The sequence below is a fragment of the Hyla sarda genome, chromosome 9, assembly GCF_029499605.1.
Source record: "Hyla sarda isolate aHylSar1 chromosome 9, aHylSar1.hap1, whole genome shotgun sequence".
Taxonomy (NCBI): Eukaryota; Metazoa; Chordata; class Amphibia; order Anura; family Hylidae; genus Hyla; species Hyla sarda.
The window spans coordinates 22,361,112-22,386,780 of record NC_079197.1 but is presented as its reverse complement, the minus strand read 5'-3'; the positions used below and the strand labels follow the sequence as shown (position 1 = coordinate 22,386,780).

General features: G+C 46.7%; 1 protein-coding gene across 2 annotated transcripts in view; it reads right to left on the bottom strand.

Moving 5' to 3' along the window:
- The window catches only part of NUP188 (nucleoporin 188), a 57,518-nt gene that overhangs the window by 9,958 nt on the left and 21,891 nt on the right, over nt 1-25,669 (bottom strand). For both annotated transcript variants that reach the window (XM_056538170.1, XM_056538169.1), the window contains exons 18-36: nt 24,622-24,709; nt 24,464-24,534; nt 24,236-24,347; nt 23,534-23,654; nt 21,607-21,673; nt 21,344-21,469; nt 21,083-21,216; nt 20,890-20,996; nt 18,697-18,900; nt 16,272-16,441; nt 15,653-15,722; nt 15,508-15,575; nt 14,294-14,486; nt 11,916-11,993; nt 11,704-11,789; nt 10,184-10,329; nt 8,686-8,867; nt 3,513-3,713; nt 1,318-1,410 (exon numbers count right to left, since the gene is read on the bottom strand). In XM_056538170.1, the coding sequence (XP_056394145.1) occupies nt 1,318-1,410; nt 3,513-3,713; nt 8,686-8,867; nt 10,184-10,329; nt 11,704-11,789; nt 11,916-11,993; nt 14,294-14,486; nt 15,508-15,575; nt 15,653-15,722; nt 16,272-16,441; nt 18,697-18,900; nt 20,890-20,996; nt 21,083-21,216; nt 21,344-21,469; nt 21,607-21,673; nt 23,534-23,654; nt 24,236-24,347; nt 24,464-24,534; nt 24,622-24,709 (2,317 nt within the window). The remainder of the gene's footprint in view (nt 1-1,317; nt 1,411-3,512; nt 3,714-8,685; nt 8,868-10,183; nt 10,330-11,703; nt 11,790-11,915; nt 11,994-14,293; nt 14,487-15,507; nt 15,576-15,652; nt 15,723-16,271; nt 16,442-18,696; nt 18,901-20,889; nt 20,997-21,082; nt 21,217-21,343; nt 21,470-21,606; nt 21,674-23,533; nt 23,655-24,235; nt 24,348-24,463; nt 24,535-24,621; nt 24,710-25,669) is intronic.

Below are 25,669 nucleotides of genomic sequence, written 5' to 3'. Positions count from 1 at the left end.
CGTTGGCTGTCCGGGCATGCTGGGAGTTGTAGTTTTGCAACATCTGGAGGTCCGCAGGTTGAAGACCACTGGTATTAAAGGTTATACTCATGTGTCCCTGTCGCTCCGGACCGTCACCGCTGCCCTGGATGTCGCCCTCCATCGCTGTCCCCGTGGTGTCCCCGACGCTCCGGCAAGGCCTCTGCTTCCCCGGCATCCTCGCTCTTCGTCGCCGCCGTCACGTCGCTACGCACGCCGCTCCTATTGGATGACGGGACGGCGTGCGCATCGACGATGGAGAGCGCCAACGATACAGGGGATCCCAAAGAGGACGCGCCGGAGCCCCCGAGGACAGGTAAGTGATCGTCAGCAGACCACATGGGGCACCGTAAACGGCTATCCGGTGGCAGCTGAAGCAGTCTGCGCTGCCGGATAGCCGTTTATGCGATGGCCCCGACATACAAAAGCATTGTATGTTGATGCTGCCTTCAACATGCAATGGCCTCTGAGAGGCCATCGTATGTTGAAATGATTGTATGTCGGGGCCATCGTAGGTTGGGGGATCACTGTACATCATAAATGCAGGTCCCTGCCACTGGGAGAACAGGGGTTGTTTGATCCCCATTGGTCGAGTAATAGCTTAAAGTCAACAGAAAGCTGGCAAGATGGATGTGCTTGTGAAGCTATTTCCATTAAAGTCTATAGAAGTTACAAAAAAAAACAGGAGCGAGTCGTCCTCACAAATGGTCTAGACCAGAAGTGGGACTACTGCTGTCTGCTGCCACTTCCCCATTAAAGATCCCAACTAAGAGAATAGTCAATTAAGGAGTACTCTGGGATATAAAATCTTACCCTAAGGATAAAAAATAAGTGTCAGATTGCGGGGGTCCGACTGCTGGAGAATGTAGGCCACTGCACGGAGCCATGGCAGACATGCCCCTTCCATGCAGCTCTATGGCAGAGCCGGAGATTCCCGAGTGCATCGCTCCAGCTGGCCCATTAGGGGGCATGTCAGCCATCGCTTTGTGAGGTGGCCGACACGCTCCGTTTAGAAGGACAGCCGGGGCCCCGTAAATGTGATCGCTGGGGGCCCAGCAGTCAGACCCTACACACTCTCACACTTATCCCCTATTCTTAGGATAGCGGATACGTTTTTATATCTCCTTTAATAGGTTACCAGGTTATAAGTCACGTATACGTGGCCACAAGGCATTCAAATGCCTCATCAAGGGGAGAACAAGAGGAAAGATAACCAAATATTAAAAGCGCAAAGTAAACCCAATGTCTATGCTCAGAACGACCGACAATGACATCACATGATTGAGAGAAATCTCTTACCGTGCTCACACCATTCGCACTCAGCTGGTAAACACTCAGGAGAGGCAAACACATACTCTGAGTGATGCCAGCACCTGCTATGGCTGCCGCTCCCTGGAAATAAGAAGAGAGATCTGTCAGTCTGTATCAACTGTTCCGTAGCATCCTCTCCACGTGAATCTCAGGACACTGAGGTGTAAATGTAATACACACAAGGCCTGACAAATTTCATATGGGACTGACTGCTACAGACTACTGACGATACCGGCCATCGACACTTCAGACTGCGGCGGTGTCCCCACCTTGGCCAGTGATGGGTGAGCAGCAGTGTGATGTACTGGGCCCTGGCACCAGGAAGAAGACTGGGGCTGGGCTCAATATGTCACACTGCCACTCAGCCAATCACTGGCCAAGGTGGGGACACCGCAGTGGCCAGCGATTAGCAGTATTCTGACCTGTCGATTTCTGGCCAAGTACCCCTTTAATTCATCTTGGCATATAGGGGGAGATTTATCAAAACCTGTCCAGAGGAAAAGTTGCTGAGTTCCCCATAGCCACCAATCAGATCGCTTCTTTCATTTTTCCTTTAAGGACCGGGGGTTTTTCCGTTTTTGCATTTTTGTTTTTTCCTCCTTACCTTAAAAAAATCATAACTCTTTCAATTTTGCACCTAAAAATCCACATGAGGGCTTATTTTTTGCGCCACCAATTCTACTTTGTAATGACGTCAGTAATTTTACCCCAAAATCTACGGCGAAATGGGAAAAAAAATCATTGCGAGACAAAATTGAAAAAAAAAAACAAAAAACAATTTTGTCAATTTTGGGGGCTTCCGTTTCTACGCAGTAAATTTTTCGGTAAAAATTACACCTTATCATTATTCTATAGGTCCATACGGTTAAAATGATACCCTACTTATATAGGTTTGATTTTGTCGCACTTCTGAAAAAAAATCATAACTACATGCAGGAAAATTTATACATTTAAAATTGTCCTCTTCTGACCCCTATAACTTTTATTTTTCTGTGTACGGGGCGGTATGAGGGCTCATTTTTTGCGCCATGATCTGAAGGTTTTAGCGGTACCATTTTGCATTGATAGGACTTACTGATCGCTTTTTATTCATTTTTTCATGATATAAAAAGTGACCAAAAATGCACTATTTTGGACTTTGGAATTTTTTTTTGCACGTACGCCATTAACCGTGCAGTTTAACAATATATTTTTATAATTCGGATATTTCTGCACGCGGCGATACCACATATGTTTATTTTTGTTTTTATTTACACAGTTTTTTTTATTTTTTTTTTAAATGGGAAAAGGGGGGTGATTCAAACTTTTATTAGGGAAGGGGTTAAATGATCTTTATTCACTTTTTTTTTTGCAATGTTAAAGCTATAACACTGCACACACTGATCTTTTACACTGATCAATGGTTTCTCATAGGAAACCAGAGATCAATGATTCTGCCACTTGAGTCCTCATGCCTGGATCTCAGGCACTGAGCAGTCATTCGGCGATCGGACACCAAGTGGCAGGTAGGGGATCCTCCTGCTGTGTCACAGCTGTTCGGGATTCGGCGATTTCGCTGCAGACATCCCGAACAGCCCCCTGAGCTTACCGGCAATGATTTACTTTCACTTTAGACGCAGCGTTCAACGCGCCGTGGCCCCGCGTTTTAGAACGGGAGCGGACTCATGACGTACCGGTATGTCATGGGTCCTTAAGGAGTTAAAAAAAAGCAATCTTGTTGCTATGGGCAACTATTCTGTTGGGAAGGTTTGGATAAATCTTCCCCATAATGTGAAAGGTGGCATTTAAGAAAGCTTAAATGGGTCTTCGGCTGTCCAGGCATGCTGGGAGTTGTAGTTTTGCAACAGCTGGAGGCACCCTGGTTAGGAAACTCTGGTCTATAGAAACTGCCATCAGAGATAACGAAGTACCGTTACTGACAGATTAGGGAACCCATCTCATGACTGCAAGGGGTCCCAGAGGTCAGATCCCCGGATAATTTATTATCTATTCTGTGGATAGGTTGGAAAGACAACCTCTTCATAGGTTCATAGCACTTAGTGAATATTGAGCAGAACTTTCAGCCATTCCAGACTCAGGCAGAGAAATCTGAATGGCACCAGATGGCGCATATCTGCCTGTGCCCCTGCAGGTAACTGTGGCATTTCCCATGGCACAGTCTTTGATGGCCAAAGTGAACTTACCTGGTGTGTTTTAGCCAAAGTGAACAAGAGGTGAAAAGAAGCTTCACAGAAATGGAGGTTCTGTTTGCCCCTGAGGCTGATCTCCAGGGCACTGAACAGCATGGGCAACACAGGCAGCTGCCGGATGACCTGTAGCCACTGGTCTCCATCTTCGTCGGCTTGGCACAGCTCTTTGGCCAAGTGTAATGCCAGCACACAGACCTGTACAGAGACGAAAACACAGCTTACGACCAGAATAGGGAAATACTATGTAGTACAGTATAAAGGACAGTATATATGGTAACACACAAGGTGACTTTACTAATTACCTGTCAGCCAGTAATGGACATGCTTACCAAGAATCTGTGCTTGTGTTAGTGGTAAGTGGCAGTGTCCTGTGTCCGCCATCACGCTGCTGGCTATTTCCAGTTTTTGTGCCCTACCTCCAATAACAATGCCCAGGATCCCTTGTTTCTAGTTGACTGATCTCCTTCAAAACTCAGCCACCCCACCCAGTGCAGCACAGCTAGGCTCCCTTCCATGCTGTGCTTGAAACTACAATTCCCTGCAGCACTTTGGAGAATGATCTCCTTCCCACCCAGCGGTCGCTCCACCCATTATAGCACAGACATGCTCTCTTTCAACACCTGACTAGTGATGTAATGTCTCAGGCCACACTGCTACCTGGGAAAACCTAAGACAACACTAATTTTGTAAGCTGCTAAAAATGAACATCTAGGGCAAAGATTGCATAAGAATTGCAAGACCACCATCGAAACACAGGTACAGACACTATATAATGAACTACACTAACTTTACAGCCCCTGCAGCATAGTCACATAAGGAGATTTTTTTTTTGTTGTCACCGTAAAATCTCTTAATTGTAGCCTTCATTGTGGGACACAGGAGACCATGGGTATTCTGCTGCTGCCACTAGGAGGCGCTGACACTAGGCAAAAAAAAAGTTGGCTCCTCCCAGCAGGATATACCCGCCCACAGAGCTAATCAGTTGTGTCACAAAGCAGTAGGAGAAACCAAAGAACAAAGGAGATAAGTCTGAAGGACACCAGAAAGGAACAACAGACAACCTGACCAGGAACCGTAAATGGGTGGGTGATGTGTCCCCCAATGAAGGCTACGAGAAAGAGATTTTACGGTGAGTAAAAAATAAAATCTCCCATTCTCGGTCGCTTCATTGGGGGACACAGGAGACCATGGGATGTACCAAAGCAGTCCCTGGGGTGAGGAAAACAACCACCAGAAAAGGGCAGGTCAGGCCAGAGACTGAGCCATATCTCTTAGGAGAAAAAAGTGGACAAGACCCAGAGGAATCCGGAAAACAACCACCCCAGAAACCCCCAGAAAACATGAGGGGACAGCCAGGACCCAAAAGGGAGGAATCGTGCAGAGACTGTGGTCCGACAACTGACTAAGAACGGAAATAAATGGCCGCCCCGGAGGCCTGCCAGGCGGAGTACGACCTGAAAGGAGCGGAAACCACCTACCAAGAAAATATATAAGACGCAGGACCGGCGGGCCTGACCAAAACGAGGAAGAGAAAGCGCCAGGAGAACCCCAATCAGAGATTCTTCTAAGCAAGAGAATGTGGCAAGAAAACACCAGCTCCTAGGATAGAAACGAGCCGGAAGGCATGAAGAGAGAGCCCCACCAGGAGGCCAGCTGCAACAGCAGGGCTGAAGCCGAGGAGGGAGAAGACAATAAGAAGGAAGCTGAGCACACACAGCAGAGGGCAAGAAGGATGCAAACCAGAAGCTGCTGGCAAAGAAGAGAGATACAGAGCAAGATCCACATCCAGGCCTGAACTAAAGGGCGATCTGGCCCGAAGAAGACTAAAGCATGGAGCCCGCCGCCGAGCACCCAAACTGAGAGGCCAAGCTACAAAAACCACAGGCTCATTGCCAACCTGCGAGAAATCTGGTGGAAAGAAAAACACAAAGAACACTCAGTATCACCTTGAAGGGCAGAGAAAAGTGTGCAATGGGAGGACTACACCCCAAGAAGTGCGCATTGGCCAGACAGGGCCAACCAGACTGACCGAAAAGCCCTCGGCCACGAGGTCCGCATGGCTGAATAGGGAGATGGAGGGAGGTAAACAGGCCGGTAAAGAGGGAAGAGCTGTCCGGAAACCCCGGAGCAGCAAGAGGGTGCTGAAAGGGCAGAATATCGAGGGAGAGGGTATGAACAAGTCTGGAACCTCCAAGGAGGAAGTGATAGACCCTACGGGGGAATGGCAGGCAGAGAAACAACCACCGCTACCACTGAGCTTCCCGTGCTGCCCAGCCCCTTCCAATACAAGGGACGAGAGGACAGACAAGGCCGAACAAGCAGCGAATCCCAACAGTCAGAACAGTCTGGATGACTCTGTAAGGAAACAGCCCAGAAAAATAGTTACAGAGAGGGAGACAGAGGGGACCCAGCCACGGTGTCAGTCCAGCTGAAGCAGTAAGGCGTAACAACAGAAGACATGTTCTGGACGCCCACCAAGACAGTCGTCCAAGCACGGAACAACAGACACACACCCAGAGGGAGGAATGACATGCCGCCATCGAGACAGCCGCGGAACCTCAGGGAGCCACAGGAAGCCCACCCAGAAGAGCTACGAGGAGGAGGGTCCTAAGACACTCCAAGTAAGAAGCAAGAGCTACCCCGAAGGAGAGTGCAACCCCTGAGGGATAGGGTAACCAGATTAGGAACCACATCAGGATTGCCAGCACCTGTAATATCATAATTAACATATTTAACAAAACTTACTTACCCCTAACATAAGACCATATGTAATCATTGATAAGAGATCACTTTGTATCTTATATATACTGAAGGTTAGTGAAAGTCAAGATGGCTGACATGTAACCACGTGAAGTGCTCCAAATATACAACTTAGTGGTGTCAGCTATATTCTATAGTCACTAGCTAGGGAGAAACAACCTAAGACCATATTTGTAGGTTGGCCGCATTACCACATAAGCTGAAATGGAATCCATACATTTAAGGACTTGTTATGTATCCAATGAGGCCAAAGCTAATAGTATATAAGAAGGCCATTTGAACCTAGTAGATGGGTTAACACGAGGCAGGTACCGAAAGGAAGAACAACAACATTCCCTCTGCCGGCCACACAACTGAAGCCATCTCTCCTACACACAAAGGAATTCTCAAGGACCAGGAGATATGAACTTTTCTATCTTCAATCATTTTATGTAAGGAACTCTTTCTTTGTACACTATTTACTCCATGCCTGTATTTAACCTTTTTGGTGTGCATTAAATTTACTCTTGGATTCCTGGAAGTGGCTTGTTAAGTTTGTCCGCTAAAGCCTAAAGCTTGTCAATTCGCACGCAGGACTATTTATTCTTCAGCACCCTACCCTGAAAAAAGAAGGGGAGGGTGGCAAGGTGGGAACCACCCTAGCAGTGCCAAGAAGAAAGGCAAGGTTAACCCCAGCACAGCAACAGCGGTAACTAGACCAAATCCCGCAAGACTCCAATGGGGAGTAGGACGGATAGGAGGGGAAGGATAGGAACCAAGGCATAAACCATTCTGGACTAGGAGGCAGAATGACGACGGCTGCAAGAACACAAACAGGAACCGTACAAGACCTGCAGAACTCCCTCTAGGAAAGAAGTGAAATGGCTGAAAACAGGCAGCCCACCAAGCTACCCCAAAGACGGCAACTGAAGAGGTTAACAAGATGGTTGAACTCGCCATAGGAGGGATCTTCTAAGACAGTCAATACAGAAAAGAAGAAATGCAATGACAGCATTAGCCAATGCAGGCAACGGTAGTAGGTAGCAAGACTCCCTCCATGAAAGAGAGAATGTAACGGAGGAACCAGCTGGAGCAGAGGAGAATCCTGGACTAGCCAAAGCCGGAATCCACTAAACCCAGGAAGGTGGGAGTGAAATGGCTGTAGTGGCCAGTGCAGGAACTCCGCAAACCTGCCCCTCTAAAGAAGGGGGGGAGTGCGCTGGCTGCGAGAGCTACAGCAGGTGCCATACCTGTCCAACTGTCCAGTGAATGAGCAGGGTCACTCCACAGGGCCCATCATACTATTAGCAGGGTACCAGATCCGCCGATGTGAAAGAAGCCATCATAGCATGGACGTCCAATTAATGTGAAGTACCGGAGCTGCCAGTTAAGGTGATTACACACCAGAGGGCTTGAACCAGGGCTTCAGTTTTGCCAAACCAGCAACTTACCTCTATCTAGGAGCCCTTCAGAGCCAAATACCACTGAAGAGCAACCTTACACCACCCATGGCATTGGTAAGGTGGTCGCCGCTTCTGTAGAATTTACCTTGTACCAGCAGGGACACAGCCATTGGACACCCCACACAGGAAGGGGGGGGGGGGGCGGAGGAATGTACATACTCACCCAGGGCGGCTTCAGCCAGCTTATGTCCACGCTGCATCACGCCAAGCTGTAATAGCGAGGAATGCAGGGGCACGAGGGGGACCCAGACTCTGGGTACTCCGCCAGGCACTGGCAATAAGGGGTTAACAGCCCATACTCTTTGCACCGTGCCCCTTTGTCGCATATGGGAGATCAGGCAGCGCCATGCTCCTGTCGCCCAACCTAGAAAAAACAACAAAGGAAAAAGAACCTAACTAGACATATTGAACTAGAAAATAAGAAATGAAAAGACCAGGTCTGGAGAACTCTGCCTCCTACTGACACTAAGCTAAACCTGAGTAGCTCTATCTTGCTGGGAGGCGGAGATTTTTTTTGTCTAGTGTCAGCAGCATATACCCATGGTCTCCTGTGTCCCCCAATGAAGCAACCGAGAAAAAAAATAATTCCGAAATACCCCTTTAATCCAGGTAAAGAGGTAACATGTTAATATCTATCCACAGGGACGTGCGCAGATATTTTGGGGGGCAGAGGCTCCAGTAGAAACAAAAAAAGGGGGCAGGGGGGGGCACGGCTAATTAAAAAAGGTTTGTGAAAGCCTTACATATTTTAACACACAATTCCTGAGGTAGGGGACATCCAGCAGTCATGTCAGCTGAATGGGACCCGCATTAACCCCACAGAGGTCCGAATCAGGGAGGACATTCTAGGGCAGGGGCTCAAGTGTCCCTGCCCATCCATGTACCTGGCAGGAGAATACCTATGGGGGATCTCCATTTCCTCTCTGCACTAGTTTATCATTCCTCAGAGGGGTCTCGCCTCTCACCGTATCACGTTGGTCTTTGTGCCTGGTTCTGGGCAGATCATCAGTTTCCATGCTGTCCTTGTCCTCCGCTCCTTCCCCAGTTGTCAGTCCATGGCGGGTCTCATTTATAAGCGACATCACCTCTTCCTGTAGATTCTCACAGACGCTGAGGACCAGCTGCTGGTACTGGGGGATACTGCTGGCTGCGAAGACAAACATCGATTTTATCAAGATGAACCTTAGAAACTGCAAGATGTGATGGGAAAAAAAGAAATGATCAGGAACTGTCCAGAGCAGGAGAGGTTTGCTATGGGGATTTGCTTGTACTCTGGACAGTTCCTAAAATGGACAGAGGTGTCAGCAGAGAGCACTGTGGTCAGACAGAAAGGAAATTAAAAAAAGAAAATAACTTCCTGTGGAGAATACAGCAGCTGATAAGTACTGGAAGGATTAAGATTTTTTTTTTAATAGAAGTAATTTACAAATTTGTTTAATTTAATGGCACCCGTTGATTTAAAAAACAAAATGTTTTCCAGTGGAGTACCCCTTTAAAAGCAGTTATTGAAGTACAGCTGTACCTGAATGAATCCCTATCGGCCAGCCGGCCGTAACGGCCGGCTGGCCAATAGGGATTCATTCTGGTGCAGCTGTACTTTGATAGCGGCTTTCTATATATGTAAGTTTCAATAAAGATTACTACATATTTTTGGGGTACTCCGGTGGAAAAACAAATGTTTTCAGATCAACTGGTGCCAGAAAGTTAAAACAGATTTGTAAATTACTTCTATATAAAAATCTTAATCCTTCCAGTACTTATCAGCTCCTGTATGCTCCAGAGGATGATGTGTAGTTGTTTCCAGTCAGACTACAGTGCTCTCTTGCTGCCACCTCTGTCCATGTCCGGAACTGTCTTCCTACTCTGGACAGTTCCTGACACGGACAAAGGTGTCAGCAGAGAGCACTGTGGTCAGACTGGAAACAACTACACAACTTCCTCTGGTCACAACTTCCTTCGGTCACAAGCCAGAAACTGCAGCTGATAAGTACTGGAAGGATTAAGACTTTTATATAGAATTCATTTACATATCTGTATAACTTTCTGGCACCAGTTGGGGCGGTTTATCATGATGGGGGCAGTGAACTGGGAGGATTGTAAAATTTAAAAAGATCATGACAGGTACTTTTTAAAGGGGTATTACCATCTTGAATGTGTCTACATATGGTGCTCAGCTCTTTCCTACCTCTCACATGACAATGTAGAGGACCACGTGTAAGCAAGACCACTGACCGATCTCCTTTCCCACAATTGGAGGGACCAAGTTGGAGCCCATAGCATAACAGGTCAAGCATAACATATGTATATTTATATAAATTTAGGCCAGGAACACCTGCTTAAATACCACCAAAGCCTCTCCCCATTCTGAGGAACCCACCGGTCATGAAGTCCTGGCGTACCCATCATTCCTAATATTGGGGAACCTCTTGAAGAGTCCTTTTATTCTTATCGGACTTGTCTTACCTTTCATCTGTTTCATCTCCAAGACACAGATCAGGGAGGAGAAGACTCGCGCTTTAGCCTTCTCCATTTGCTGTTTATCGGCCTGCAGGACCCCATCTAGGATTCTTGCCAGAGACTTGAGGATGTTCTCGGGTGAATTGAGTTCGCTGTTAGCAACAGAAAGTACTGACAATAAGTCAACAAGTGACGGCCAGATGCTTGAAACACCCCAACTGGGGTTACTATAAAAATGGCCTTGACGTGGCGAGTGGGCTTTGTACTTTTTGATCAAAATGTATAATAACAACCTGTTAGTTTTTGAAGTTATGCTGAGAAGCAAATAGAACAAAATACAAATGGCGGATGTGCGGCTGTGTTTCTGTTTCTCTTTTTGTTGTACATTTCTACTCTGTGGTTCTGCAGCTCAGTTCCATTGAAGTGAATGGAGCCAAGTTGTAATACCACACCCAAAAGTAGAGACAAGGAGGGCGCTGTATTTGAAAGAAAAAAGGCAAGTTTTTTTATTTATTCCTGGAATACCCCTTTAATATCTATGATAACACTGTGGATCGACAACTTGGCACCGGTCCCTCCCTGAGCTAAAGTGCAGTGACCTTAAAAATACATACAAATAAATAGTCGGTCACAAGCCAGAAACATAACAGGAACATAGAACTCTATAGTATTAGGTTCAGAGGACACTATAGACCAATGTTTAAGCACAGAGGAAAACACTAGCTAAGTGATCATGTACTCTATGATCAGTGCATGTACAAAAACTCCAAGGATCTCAACTCAAGAACGAACAAACAAATAGAGTTCAAAACACCAGACAGGAAAACGGGTGAGTCTAAACAGACTCCAGGAACAGACAGGAATATAGCATAATCCCCCAGAACCTCCAGTAGACAAAAAGTCCCCATGGACCGGTAACAGGGATCTATAGCTAAACAGGAATAATCGCAATCCCTCAGAAAACCTCCAGTAGACACGGAGTCCCCATGGATATGTAACAGGGATGCCTAGTTATAGAAACACAGAAAACAGATACAAGAGAAAACAGTGTGAACAGATACATAGCGGAAAGGACATACAAATCCTAAAACAGACTATACAAACACAGATTAAAATCTACTATGAGCATGCTATCTAACCACAGGTAAAAGCCCAGGACATGTCAAAGATAAATGTAAGGTGCATGCTAAAACAGAGATAGTGTGATAGAGTGTTTCACCAAGAGCTCCATAGCAGCATGTTAGCAGCTAACAAGATGTATATGTAATCACCAGCCCAGAAGCTAGACTGAGCTGATCTTAAATAGCCACACCCTAAGATCTATTGGATAGAAAGTCAAAGGCTTTAACTATTCCCTGACCGGGGAATAAATCACTTAAAACACAACCAAATCAAGTGGCTGTGTGTGAACACAGACCAAGACAGACATAACATCTAGAGTCTCCAACGTTGCACTTTTGAGTGTCTTACAGTCCAAATAACACAGTAATGTTATTATAAAACAGAATATTGAGGAGCAGACTTACTTCTTCCAGCGTCGGAGTAAAATCATCATCAGAGTACAGAGCATAAAGCCGAGCTGCAGACAAGGGGCCGAACTGGGGACCTGGAACTATAAAGATTTGTGTTATTTCTAGCCAGATTGATGCCATATTGTAGATAGTATGTAGTCAGCCTCATGTTACAGCATTCGCCACTAAAAGAGGGCAGGGCTCACGTCTGCCAGCAAGATAGTTACCAAAATTTCTGTTCCAGACAAGATGTCCTGGAAAAGTGCCTGCTTTACTTTCACGTCTGTCAGGAGCATTACGTCCGCCTGTCATGGAAAATCAAGATAAAAACAAGCAGAGATTAAGCCGCCATATAACATAAAAGTCAGTGTTCACTCTAATACCGTGTTTCCCAACCAGGGTGCCTCCAGCTGTTGCAAAACTGCAACTCCCAGCATGCTGGGAGTTGTACTATTACAACAGCTGGAGGCACCCTGGTTGGAAAACACCACTCTAATAGGATAACATGCAAGATTAGGGGCAAAGAAGGGCTAAAAGGAATCAAAGAGCTCCTGATCTCATATAGGGGCACACTCAGAACTGAGGGCATCACCTGCTGTCTATAAAGGATATGACCGGGCGTTGTCCTAAGGAGACTATCCCTTTAAATAAAGCTAAGCTAACTGCACAATAAAAGGTTTGGCAACTTCCTATGTACGGCTGAAAAAGCATTCAGAGGCTGAAGATCTGTCTGGGACATAAACTGAGGGGTAGGTTTTTTTTTACAATGTTTCAGAGCTCTTTCTTGTGTACCTGGGTCAGGACAGGTTTTAAAGGGGTCCTCTGGTGGAAAAAAAATTTTTTATCAACTGGTGCCAGAAAGTTAAACAGATTTGTAAATTTCTTCTATTAAAAAATCTTAAGCCTTCCAGTACTTATGAGCTGCTGAATACTACAGAGGAAATTATTTTCTTTTTGGAACACAGTGCTCTCTGCTGACATCTCTGTCCATTTTAGGAACTGTCCAGAGCAGCATGTTTTCTATGGGGATTTTCTCCTACTCTGGAAAGTTCTTAAAATGGACAGCGATGTCAGCAGAGAGCACTGTGCTCGTGATTCAGCAGAGAACTCTGTGTTCCAAACAGAAAATAATTTCCTCTGTAGTATTCAGCAGCTAATAAGTACTGGAAGGATTAAGATTTTTTATTAGAAGTAATTTACACATCTGTTTAACTTTCTGGCACTAGTTATTTAAAAATAAATAAATAAAATAAAGAGTTTTCCACCGGAGTACCCTTTTAACAAGAGGATCATTCTGATGGAATCCATGTAATACAGTGATCCCTCAACTTACAATGGCCTCAGGTTACAATATTTTCAGTATACAATGTTCTTTTCATTGTAATGTGAAACTAGACTCAACATACAATGTACAGACAGTCCAGATCTGTGATACCGTCAATGACTGAAAGAACTTTCCATTCAGAATGGGAATTTCACTGGTAAAACCCCTGCATTACTGAAGTGTATGCACTAACTGGTGTCTGGTAGCGCCCCCTACAGTACAGGGAGGTATTACATGTTCTGTACTACTCTTTACCTGTATTACTGAAGTGCATGCACTGACTGGTGTCTGGTAGCGCCCCCTACAGTACAGGGAGGTATTACATGTTCTGTACTACTCTTTACCTGTATTACTGAAGTGTATGCACTGACTGATGTCTGGTAGCGCCCCCTACAGTACACAGAGGTATTACATGTTCTGTACTACTCTTTACCTGTATTACTGAAGTGTATGCACTGACTGATGTCTGGTAGCACCCCCTACAGTACAGGGAGGAATTACATGTTCTGTACTCGTTACCTGTACCAGAGTTAGCTGCTCCTTTGGACACCAGGTGAGGGCGGCTCCATTACTTTTTAGGACACTCTGTACTGTAAAGGACCCTGAAGAAGCTCCTGTCCTCTACATAGACAGTGATTACAGCTCCCAGCAGATCTTTTTTACTTTTATATGTAAGGATTTGCTTTATCTATATTAGTTATCTACTTATTTTTCTACTTTTTCCTATTTTTGGATGACACTGTGGGGCTTCAGAGCCAATAACCAGGTGTTCAGGACTCAACATACAATGGGTTCAACATACAATGGTCATACTTGTAACTTGAGGGAGCACTGTACAATAATGGGTCAAATCCATCAGATGGGAAGAGCTTCTCATAGATGGAGTAACTCCCTCTGACATCCTTAAAGGGGTACTCCGCTGTTCAGCGTTTGGAAGAAACTGTTCCGAATGCTGGAGCCGGGAGCTAGTGACGTCATAGCCCCGCCCCCTCATGATGTCACGCTCTGCTGCCTCAATGCAAGTCTATGGGATAGACTTGCATTGAGGGGACGGGGCATGACGGCACGGGGGTGGGGCTATGACATCACAAGCGCCTGGCGCCAGCTTTCGGAACAGTTTCTTCCAAACGCTGAGCAGCAGAGTACCCCTTTAAGCTCTAATGGGACATTTGGATAGGTGTTGTCTTCAGGAGAGAACCCTTCCAAAACTACCTACACAGTAGATAAATCTAATAGCATTTGGTGACTAAACCCATAAGAAAGTGATATCTATGTACGTACATAATGCGTGGAAATGATGAGCAGCACCCGCCAGGCTGACAGCAGCATCTGGTACTCCGTGAGTGAACTGCAGCTGCCTTCTGTCTCCGCCACCCGCAGCACCAGTGACTGCATGTAGTTTGACCAGTAAGTGAAGCGTCCGTCCTTGGAGAACTTCTCCAGAATGCTCTTCAGAGACTTATCCAGAGAACCACTGCAAAGAATGAGAAACATGGAGTAAAGAGGACAAGGAGCAAAAGAACATTGCAGTAAATCGTAAAGGAGTACTCCGAGATATGAAAACTTATCCCCTACTCTAAATGATAGGGGATAAGTTTTCATATCCTGGGGTTCTCCTTTAGTAGGATATCTCTGCATTTCCTGGGCACGTCCATTGTAGGAAATACTTTCTCCTAAATCACATTTTGTACTGTTCTTCCTCTTCTAAATTGACAACTAGGTGCTACCATTCCCCTTATCAATGTTCCTACACATGTGATAGGACAAGAAATGGGGATTTTCTAATAAGCTGTCAGGTTCTCCCAGAAATTGGGCCTAGAGAAGAAGAGTAAAAAATAAATAAAAAAAAAAAATCAGCGACCTTTACCTTACTTGTTCCCACGCTAACACATGATACTTACGTAGGCACTGTCACTTAAAAAAAAACTAAAGACATGTCCTATAGCAGTGTTTCCCAACCAGGGTACCTCCCGCTGTTGCAAAACTCACTTGTCAATCTTCTCTGGCATTTTCAGAAGCCTCAACGGCAAAATGCAAAGCTTGAAGCTTTAGAATTGCTATTTTAAAAGGACATCTGCAGTGTTAGACACCTATCCGTAGGATCCGAACCCTGGGACCCCCCCCCACAATCTCCTGTACGGGGCCCCAGCTGTGTTGCTGCTGTCCCGTGCAGAAGACGTGTCATCCGTAGCCCCCTCCATGTATCTCTATGGAAGAGGCGGAGATGCAGTGTTCGTGAATCTCCCATAGAGCTGTATGGAAGGGGACGTGTCGTTGACCTAAGTGAGGTCGTAAACACGCACATTAGCAGCAGCAATGCCGGATCCTCGTACGGGAGATCGCGGGGGGGTGCCAGCGGTCGGACCCCCAGCGATCATACACTTATCCCCTATCCTGCGTACAGGGGATAAGTGTCTAACACTGCAGTACTCCTTTAAGTATTTACCAGACATGTCAGCGCCTCTTATAATTTGCACAGCACCAGACTGACTTACTGAACCGCGTAGTAGATCTCCAGGCAGATAATTCTCATGATGAAAGCGCAGGTCTCCAGCACGCTGAGCTGTAAAAGCATGGCATATATGTAAGTCAGGGGCATGTCACATCACTGTATACAATACATTCTTATAATATACTCACATCCGAAGATTCTGAGGGGGGCACAAGAGTCCCAAAGAGAGGAGCTGTCAGGTTCTCCCAGAAATTGGGCCTAGAGAAGAATAAAAAATAAAAAAAAATAAAAAGTCAGCGACCTTCACCTTACTTGTTCCCACGCTAACACATGATACTTACGTGGGCGCTGTCACTTTAAAAAACTAAAGACATGTCCTACAGCAGTCTTTCCTAACCAGGGTACCTCCTGCTGTTGCAAAACTACAACTCCCAGCATGCCCGGACAGCCGAAGGCTGTCCGGGCATGCTGGAAGTTGTAGTTTTGCAACAGCTGGATGCACCCTGGTTGGGAAACACTGTCATAAGGACATGTCAAAAGTTTTGATCACTTGGGGGTTTGGTGCTCATCTAAGAACTTCTCTCTCCGAATCGTTGCCTTTTCTGTCTCACTGCAGGAGACTGTCTCCATTGTAAGTCTATGCAGTGTCTCTTGCAGCAGGATGGCGATCGCAGTGAGAGAAAAGCTTAGGCAAGTGCATCTCCCGGCTCTATTTACCGATATGTTGAGGTATCAACACCCAAACCCCAATCGATCCCAATTTTTGACATTTCTATAGGACAGGGAGACTTGAACCGTATCACTTACTTGATTCTTAGGACGGTCATTGCACTGTCGCGACGATCCTGCCATAAGGCATGTAGAAAAGCGATGGCGGAGCGGTGTAGCTGAGGTGTGCACCAAAACCGGTCAGATTTCTGGAGGTCTATTAGGTCCAGGACAACCTGCAGGCAGCTCCATTGGCCCAGACTATACTCCTGCATGACATACAGAATTGAGGAGATGCAGATCAACAAAAGTTTTCAATGCCACCTTAACAGTGAATTCTGTAACTTTCTGCTACACTTTGTTTCAGCTTCCCTTTCCATATTTAAGATCTCTGGCTGCAATTAAAGGACTACTCCGGGATATGAAATCTTACCCCCTAGCCTAAGGATAGGGGCTAAGTTTCAGATCGCAGGGGGAGTCCGGCCGCCGGGAGTCCGGCCGCCGGGAGTCCGGCCGCCGGGAGTCCGGCCGCCGGGAGTCCGGCCGCCGGGAGTCCGGCCGCCGGGAGTCCGGCCGCCGGGAGTCCGGCCGCCGGGAGTCCGGCCGCCGGGAGTCCGGCCGCCGGGAGTCCGGCCGCCGGGAGTCCGGCCGCCGGGAGTCCGGCCGCCGGGAGTCCGGCCGCCGGGAGTCCGGCCGCCGGGAGTCCGGCCGCCGGGAGTCCGGCCGCCGGGAGTCCGGCCGCCGGGAGTCCGGCCGCCGGGAGTCCGGCCGCCGGGAGTCCGGCCGCCGGGAGTCCGGCCGCCGGGATCTCCCTTACAGGTCCCCGTCACGCCGAGGGAAGGGGGCGTGTCCGACCACTGCACAAAGTGGCTGCTGATATGCCCCCTCAATACATCTTTATGGGAGAGCCAGAGAGCTGCATTTGGCAATCTCCGGTTCTCCCATAGTGCTTCGCTGAGCGGGCGTGTCGGCCGGGGGGGGGGGGCATCCCATCGGTCGGACCCCCATGATCTGAAAATTATCCCCTACCCATAGGAGAGGGGATAAGTTTTCACATCCCGGAGTACTCCTTTAATTGCAGCCAGATATCTTTAACATGGAAAGAGAAACTGAAAGTATCCCCTATCCCGGAGTACTCCTTTAATGCCCCAAGCCCTCTTTGCTTACAATTAGAGTACCTGTACTAATCTAGACTCTCTTCTACAGCTGCAGGGCTTGTTACATTGTATTAAACAGTTTTCTGTCAGCTGCCGAAGAGCAAACGTTACAATGTTTTATACTGCAGGCCAATCGCTCTGACCAACAGTAGATTGATGCACTCTTAGGGTACATGTTCACACTATGGAATCTCTGCACAGAATTCCGATCAGGAATTCAGCTCAGAGATTACGTCTGAGCGGCTGCCACCATAATCCTTTGGCGCTAGGATCATGCGGACCATCACCACTGATGGCAATGTACCCTAACAAACTGCAGGTGAGTGAGGACGACTGAGATAGGTGAGATTTTACCATCTTTGTTTTTTATTTTTACTATGTCCATAAATTTTTTTTTCTATTTACCGTATTTTTCGCTGTATAAAAAAAGTTGGTGCGTCTTATACGGCGATTACACCCCTATCGCGGCGGTCCCTGCGGCCATCAACGGCCGGGACCCGCGGCTAATACAGGACATCACCGATCGCGGTGATTCCCTGTATTAACCCTTCAGACGCGGCGATCAAAGCTGACCGCCGCGTCTGAAGGGAAAGTGACACTAACCCAGCTGTTCAGTCGGGCTGTTCGGGACCGCCGCGATTTCACGGCGGCGGGCCCGAACAGCCCGACTGAATAGCCGGGTTAGTGCTTACAGGACACCGGGAGGGACCTTACCTACCTCCTCGGTGTCTTCTTAGTTCAGGGATCCCCTGAACTATGGCCGGCGCTCTCCTTCCTCGTCATCACGTCGTCGCGTACGTGCGCAACGACGTGATGGCGGCGACGGAGAGCGAGGATACCCGGCCGGCAGCAGAGACGTTCAAGAGCGACGGGGACACGGCGTCAGCGATGGAGCGACATTCAGGGCAGCGGGGACACGTGAGTATTACCTTCTATATAGTGGGCTTCAATCTGCGGACCTCCAGATGTTGCAAAACTACAACTCCCAGCATGCCCGGACAGCCAACGGCTGTCCGGGCATGCTGGGAGTTATAGTTTTGCAACATCTGGAGGTCCGCAGGTTCAAAATCTTTATTTTTTTTAGATTTTGCACCTATAAATTGGGTGCGTCTTATATGCCGATGCGTCCTATAGGGCAAAAAATAGGTAAGTTTTGACTATACAAAAACATTCAGGAAAAAAACGAATCTTCATGCACGTTGCCACATTATGATTGGTGATGTAAGGAAAGGTCATATGGCATCGCCAGAAGTCTATGGGGCTGTACAGAACCTCCGATTTTACACAGATCCTTTTTCTCACGTCCACCTGAGGACAGAAATATTGACGCGCGGCATCGCATGCTGTTAGTTACATCCATCCCTCACCTTTGTGCCATTAGTATCCTTCACCTCCAAATTCAGGAAGAGTTCAATGAGCCCCGGCTGGGTCTCTACAGCAACAGTGAGGAATTCCAGGATCATGACCTTTATCTGCATGTCCTCTATGCTGCACTGCAGACGGTTAAGAAAGGCGTCCCGGATAGCAGCCGCGTCACTTCCCAGACAGGCATACACCGACATGGGGGCCACCTGAATGAACCAAACAATAAAAGGTGCATATCATAAAAACACATGCAAAGTGTACCTGGGCTAAAATGTTCGTAAGCATCTTATAAAACCACAAATATTTTGACACTATGTGATCTCTATAATCTACTCTTCTTGATGGCCCTTGATGAAGCCATAGGGCTTTGATGTGCATAGAAGCCGTAACAGTAGTAACAACTCCCTTTACTGCAAAACCTCACACAGTGCTCCTCATAAGAGTGAAGTACACAGACACAGCTACATTCATATGAAAATTGCCGTATTGCAGGGTACTGCATTGAAGGGGTGGTGTTTATTCCTGTGAGAAATGCTACCCCTCATTCTGATGAGCGAGGGGCTTGGGATTTGAACCTTCACCAATCATAAATGGCTTATTTAATGGATAGGTCAAATGTGTTTTGGATGCGTTCCAAGTGACCGCTCTCGGTTGATGTCCTGCTCCAAATTAGGTAATACGTGCACGGAGAGAAAAACACATTGACACAGGACTGAGTCAAAATGGTTCTCTGATTTATTGTATTGCGTACACACAAGATACACTGCTTAAAAAATATAAAGAGAACACAATATAAAACAACACAATGTAACTCCAAGTCAATGACACTTCTGTGAAATCACACTGTCCACTCAGGAAGAACACTGATTGACAATCAATATCACATACTGTTGTGCAAATGGAACAGACAACAGGTGGAAATTATAGGAAATTAGCAAGACACCCCCAATAAAGGAGTGGTTCTGCAGGTGGTGACCACAGACCAATTCTCAGTTCCTATGCTTCCTGGCTGATAGACGTGACAGAGTCTGGAGACGCCGTGGAGAACGTTCTCCTGCCTGCAACATCCTCCAGCATGACCATTTTGGCAGTGGGTCAGTAATGGTGTGGGGTGGCATTTCTTTGGGGGGCCGCACAGTCCTCCATGTGCTTGCCAGAGGTAGCCTGACTGCTATTAGGTACCGAGATGAGATCCTTAGACCCCTTGTGAGACCATATGCTGGTGCGGTTGGCCCTGGGTTCCTCCTAATGCAAGACAATGCTAGACCTTATGTGGCTGGAGTGTCAGCAGTTCCTGCAAGAGGAAGGCTTTGATGCTATGGACTGGCCCACCTGTTCCCCAGATCTGAATACGATTGAGCACATCTGGGACATCATGTCTCGCTCCATCCACCAACGCCACGTTGCACCACAAACTGTCCAGGAGTTGGCGGATGCTTTAGTCCAGGTCTGGGAGGACATCCCTCAGGAGACCATCCGCCACCTCATCAGGAGCATGCCCAGGCGTTGTAGGGAGGTCATACGGGCACGTGGAGGCCACACACACTACTGAGCCTCATTGTGACTTGTTTTAAGGACATTACATAAAGTTGGATCAGCCTGTAGTGCGGTTTTCCACTTTGATTTTGAGTGTGACTCCATATCCAGACCTCCATGGGTTGATAAATTTGATTTACATTGATAATTTTTGTGTGATTTTGTTGTCCGCAAATTCAATTATGTAAAGACGAAAGTATTTCATACGATTAGTTAATTCATTCAGATTTAGGATGTGTTATCTTAGTGTCCCCTTTATTTTTTTGAGCAGTATATGTCCTTCAGTAGGGCGTAGCACATTGTATAAACTTTCTAATTGGTTAGCAGACTACTTTACCTAAGCATTGCATCATATTTTCTGTGCGCATTACAGGATGCAACCACCATCTTAGAAGAATGATCATCATTTTATATCTATTATCCATAACAAATGAAAATCCATTTAATCCAAAAGTGTCCCCTAAAGCGTGGTTCTCCAGCTGCTGCAAAACAACAACTCTCAGCATGCCCTGACAGCCGAAGGCTGTCAGGGCAAGCTGGGAGTTGTAGATTTGCAACAGCTGGAAGCCCACACTTTAGGGGACACCGATGTAGATCATTTCCAAATCCTTTGAGAGCAAACGCTAGAAATGTAACATACAAAAAGAAAATCATCTTACCGTAGCCAGACGTTTGAGCAGTTGTATAGCCAGTCGTGGCAATGAAGCATCATATTTATGGTAAATATATTTTGCCAGGACAGCAATGAGGTTGTTCCCGTGAGCTCCTGGTGATAATAAAGACACAGGTCGGACTACAATAATCCACCAATAACACCATCATCTGTACACAATGTGGAGAGTTCATACATACCGTGCTGTGTGAGCGCCTGCTCCAGGGGGGACACTCCGCTAGATGGCGGCTTCAACCGGATGACATTATTGGTTATGGAAAACGCCAACTTAACCGTCTGAATTAGCATCTGGCCTTGTCCTTCTGTTCCACTACTAAAATGGAAATAATAAAAATAATGTGTGTGTATATATATATATATATATATATATATATATATATATATATATAAAAAATAAAGTAAAATTCCCTCAATAATTCATGAGAGATGTCTCCACTCACCTCCCTGCCTGAGAGGCCATAACCACGTTGATGGTGTCCACTCCGATCCCCATGATGTTAATGACGGCCTGTCCCGCCTCGGTGTTGGTCAGACTGAAGATGCACAAGCTCTGCAGGTTTGGGGAGCTGTGGGTGATAATTTGGGAAATATATATATATATATATATATATATATATATATATATATATACACACACACACACACACACATCACAGTCTGTAAATAAAGAGTGCGGGAACTGACTGGGCATGGCGCCATTTACCTGCTTTGTGGATCCATATCCGGGCAGAGGTTGAGGATGGCATGTATCAGATTCAAGATCAGGTACCCTGAGATAAGAGACAGGCAATCAACTTTACTATTTTGGACTTTGGAATTTTTTTTGCATGTACGCCATTGACCCTGCGGTTTAATTTATGATATATTTTTATAGCTCGGACATTTACGCACGCGGCGATACCACATATGTTTATTTTTATTATGTTTATATATTTTTTATATGGAATTTGGGAAAAGGGGGGTGATTTAAACTTTTAATAAGGAAGGGGTTAATGTGTGTGTGTTTCAACTTTTTTTTATTTATTTATTTATTTTTTAACACTTTTAGTCCCCTTAGGGGAATTTTAGGAGGAATCATTAGATTCCTCATACAGATCACTATGGTTGTATAGAACCATAGTGATCTGCGTGCTCTGCGCTCGAATGATAAAGCCTGGCCCTGCCAGGCTGTATCATTCAGAGAGCCGGAGCCAGCACTGGAGGAGAGGTAAGCCCTCAGGCTACCTCAGCAGTGGATCGCCCCGAACCCCCCCCCCCCCCCCCCCCCCCCCCCGAGATCGCGCTGCGGGGGAGCGATCCGCCCCACTGGACCAACAGGGACTGAATACAGGCACCTTAAGACGTCGCTGTCAACTTTGACAGCGGCGATCTAAAGGGTTAATAGCCGCCCGTGGCGATCGCCGCATGTCGGCTATTAACGCCGGGCCCCAGCTGCAGGAATCAGCTGGGGGCCGGCTGGTATGATGCGGGCTCGAGTCGGGAGCCCGCGTCATACCCGGTTAAGGGCCATTGGACGTGTATACACGTCCATGGTCCTAAAGAGGTTAAAAATCCGAAGGAGTACCCCTTTAATAGGGTCAAGCTCTAATCCCTTATGTCAGGGTTTCCCAACAGGGTGCCTCCAGGTGTTGCAAAACTACGACTCCCAGCATACCTGGACAGCCAAAGGCTATCTAGGCATGCTGGGAGTTGTAGTTTTGCAACATCTGGAGGCACCCTAGTTGGGAAACACTGCTCTAAGTTGTTGATAAAACTAATATGAAAGTGGATATCAGTCCAAGACTAAAGGCTCCCCCCCATACACCCAACAAAGAAATCCAAACCTGCCTGACTATTTTATATGTATGGGGAATTGCCAACTTGCTTAAAGGGGTACTCCGGTGGAAAACATTTATTTTTTTAATCAACTAGTGCCAGAAAGTTACAGATTTGTAAATGACTACTATAAAAAAAAAAAAATCTTTACCCTCCCAGTACTTTTTAGCAGCTGTATGCTACAAAGGAAATTCTTTTCTTTTTGTCTTGTCCACAGTGCTCTCTGCTGACATCTCTTTCCATGTCAGGAACTGTCCAGAGCAGCATAGGTTTCCTATGGGGATTTTCTCCTGCTCTGGCAGTTCCTGATACGGGCATCAGGTGTCAGCAGAGAGCACTGTGGACAAGACAAAAAAGAAATTAAAAAAAGAAAAGAATTACCTCTGTAGCATACAGCTGCTAAAAAGTACTGGAAGTCACTTACAAACCTGTTTAACCTTCTGGCTCCAGTTGATGATTTCCACCGGAGAACCCCTTTAACAGAGGTCATGTGGGGAAAGAAGGCTCAAGCACGTTAATTTTCAAAATATACTTTTGAGGAGTCTGGCAGCATCTTACTCCATCACCCCATTAAGAACATGTACACTAATCTGAACTGTGCGTGCATGTGTATAGGGAGGAATAGCTGCTGGGCAGACTGAGTGTGCATGTGTACGGGGAGGTACAGCTGTCGGTTCTCTGACCTTCATATACACTGTACATCCCACTAGAACATATGGACAAGGGCTGCATTTCTCTGTGATAACCCCTTTATGTATATGCAATGGAAAAAGAAGAGTGAAAATAAACATCGTATAAGAGGCAAAATGACATACCAAGGTTTTCCCTCACACCATGGGAGTTGTAGCGCCACCTGTGGTAATTGGGAAGCATTTCTCGCAACACAAACAGAATACAAGGCACCAGACCTTGACTTTGCATATTGCCAAGCTGACCCTGGAATGATAAAGAAGATTACCGCCTGCAATATGTAAGATTTTAAAGAGTACCTGTCACCAAATAAAACTTTTAATACCGTGTTCCATGTGTCATTAGCAGACGCTTTCCCATTCGCTTGCTTTTAAAATTATGAACATAAATATGTTTAAAATGTAATAGAAAAAAATGTCCACTAGGTGGCTCTGTTCCCTGATGCAATTAATACAGGAAGTTTGGTCTCCTCCCGGCCTGGCAGGAGACCAAACTCAGGAAGTGCTTCTCTGCACTGAGCTTGATTGACAGCTACACAGAGCCTCACTGAAAGCTGCAAAGAGCCTGAGCTCTTCTATTCATCACAGTGCTGCAACCATCTAAGGGCGGAAGTGGTCCCCCAGCAGGCTTCAGTGATTCTCCTGCTGAGAGATTGCACTATGGTAAGATACACAGCTTTTTAAAGCTCTTAAATTTTTTTTTCTAAGGGTGGGAGGAGTGGTATGAGTAGTTAGGGAACATAGCCTGAGCTAGTTTAGAAAAGTTTATTTGGTGACAGGTACTTTTTAAGGAACAAACCATTTCTCTTCTGAACCACATCGTCATACCTTCACTAATGTGGTAACAAGGCGGAGGAACGAGATGCTGACGCTATATTCCCCGTGGGACTGCTCGATCCCCAGGAGGGTCCCGTATCCTCCAGCATTCATATTTTCAGTGCTGCATCATAAAAGAGAAAAAAAATTAAAAAAATTAATAAAAACAGCAAAATGCAGCATTACAGGACAAATGGAGACCGTGAGCAGCTAAAGACCAGGCAGGGTTAATATCAGTACCTGATTATGTGACTGGATGAGGAACTGGAAGCAAAGGGCAGAAATCCTGTGTGGTGCAAATCTGTCCAAACCTGGAATAGGAACAATTAAAATGAGCTATTGTGAAGTTTAGAACAAGACTTTGGTGTTTTCATCTTTGAGGCTTAAACTTTCCGCACCTTTCCAGGCATTCGTGTAGCTAAAACAGTCAGGCAGTTCACACAGGAAGCGATGAAATCCATTGGGGGGTTCAGGACCGTTGTTAACCTGGAAAGAGAGGGCAATGACTGGCAATGTCCAGAAATATGATCGGGCTGCACGATAGATCGCAATCAAATCACGAGTTATGGGAATTGCGATATATCGATAAGGCCCCCTGGGAAAACTTGCGATAACTTGTGCAAATTTAAACGTTAAATCAGTGTTTCCCAACCAGGGTGCCTCTAGCTGTTGCAAAACTACAACTCCCAGAATGCCCGGACAGCCTTTGGCTGTCCGGGCATGCTGGGAGTTGTGGTTTTGCAATAGCTGGAGGCACTCTGGTTGGGAAACACTGCCCGAAGTAATAACAGGGGTGCGGGGGAAACATAAAAAACCTGATGTTCACCTAGGCCTGTCCCCGTAGGTCTAGCGCAGTTCCTGTTCTCCTCCGTGTGGTCCTGGTATATTCTCTCTGCTCCTGACAAGTGCTGGTTTCAGAACCTTTAACGCTCAGCCAGTGGCTTATCAGTGGCCGGGGGGGTGTCACCTGTCAGGCCAGTGATTGGATGGGCGGGAGGGGTCCTGAAACCAGCACTTGTCGGGAGCACAGGATACCAGGACCACGCGGAAGAGAACGGGAGCTGCAGAGGACTGGGACTAGGTAAGTATCATTTTTTTTTATTTTTTTTTTTTTATGTCTCCTCCATGTCTCAGCACAACATTAAAGGGGTAGTCCAGTGGTGAAAAACTTATCCCCTATCCTAAGGATAGGGGATAAGTTTGAGATCGTGGGGGGTCCGACCGCTGGGGCCCCCTGCGATCTCTCTGTACGGGGCCCCGGCTCTCCGCCGAGATAGCGGGTGTCGACCCCCGCACGAGGCGGCCGCCGACACGCCCCCCTCAATACATCTCTATGGCAGAGGCGGAGATTGCCGAAGGCAGCGCTTCGGCTCTGCCATAGAGTTGTATTGAGGGGGCGTGTCGGCCGCCGCCTCGTGCGGAGGTCGACACGCCCCCTTCCAGCGG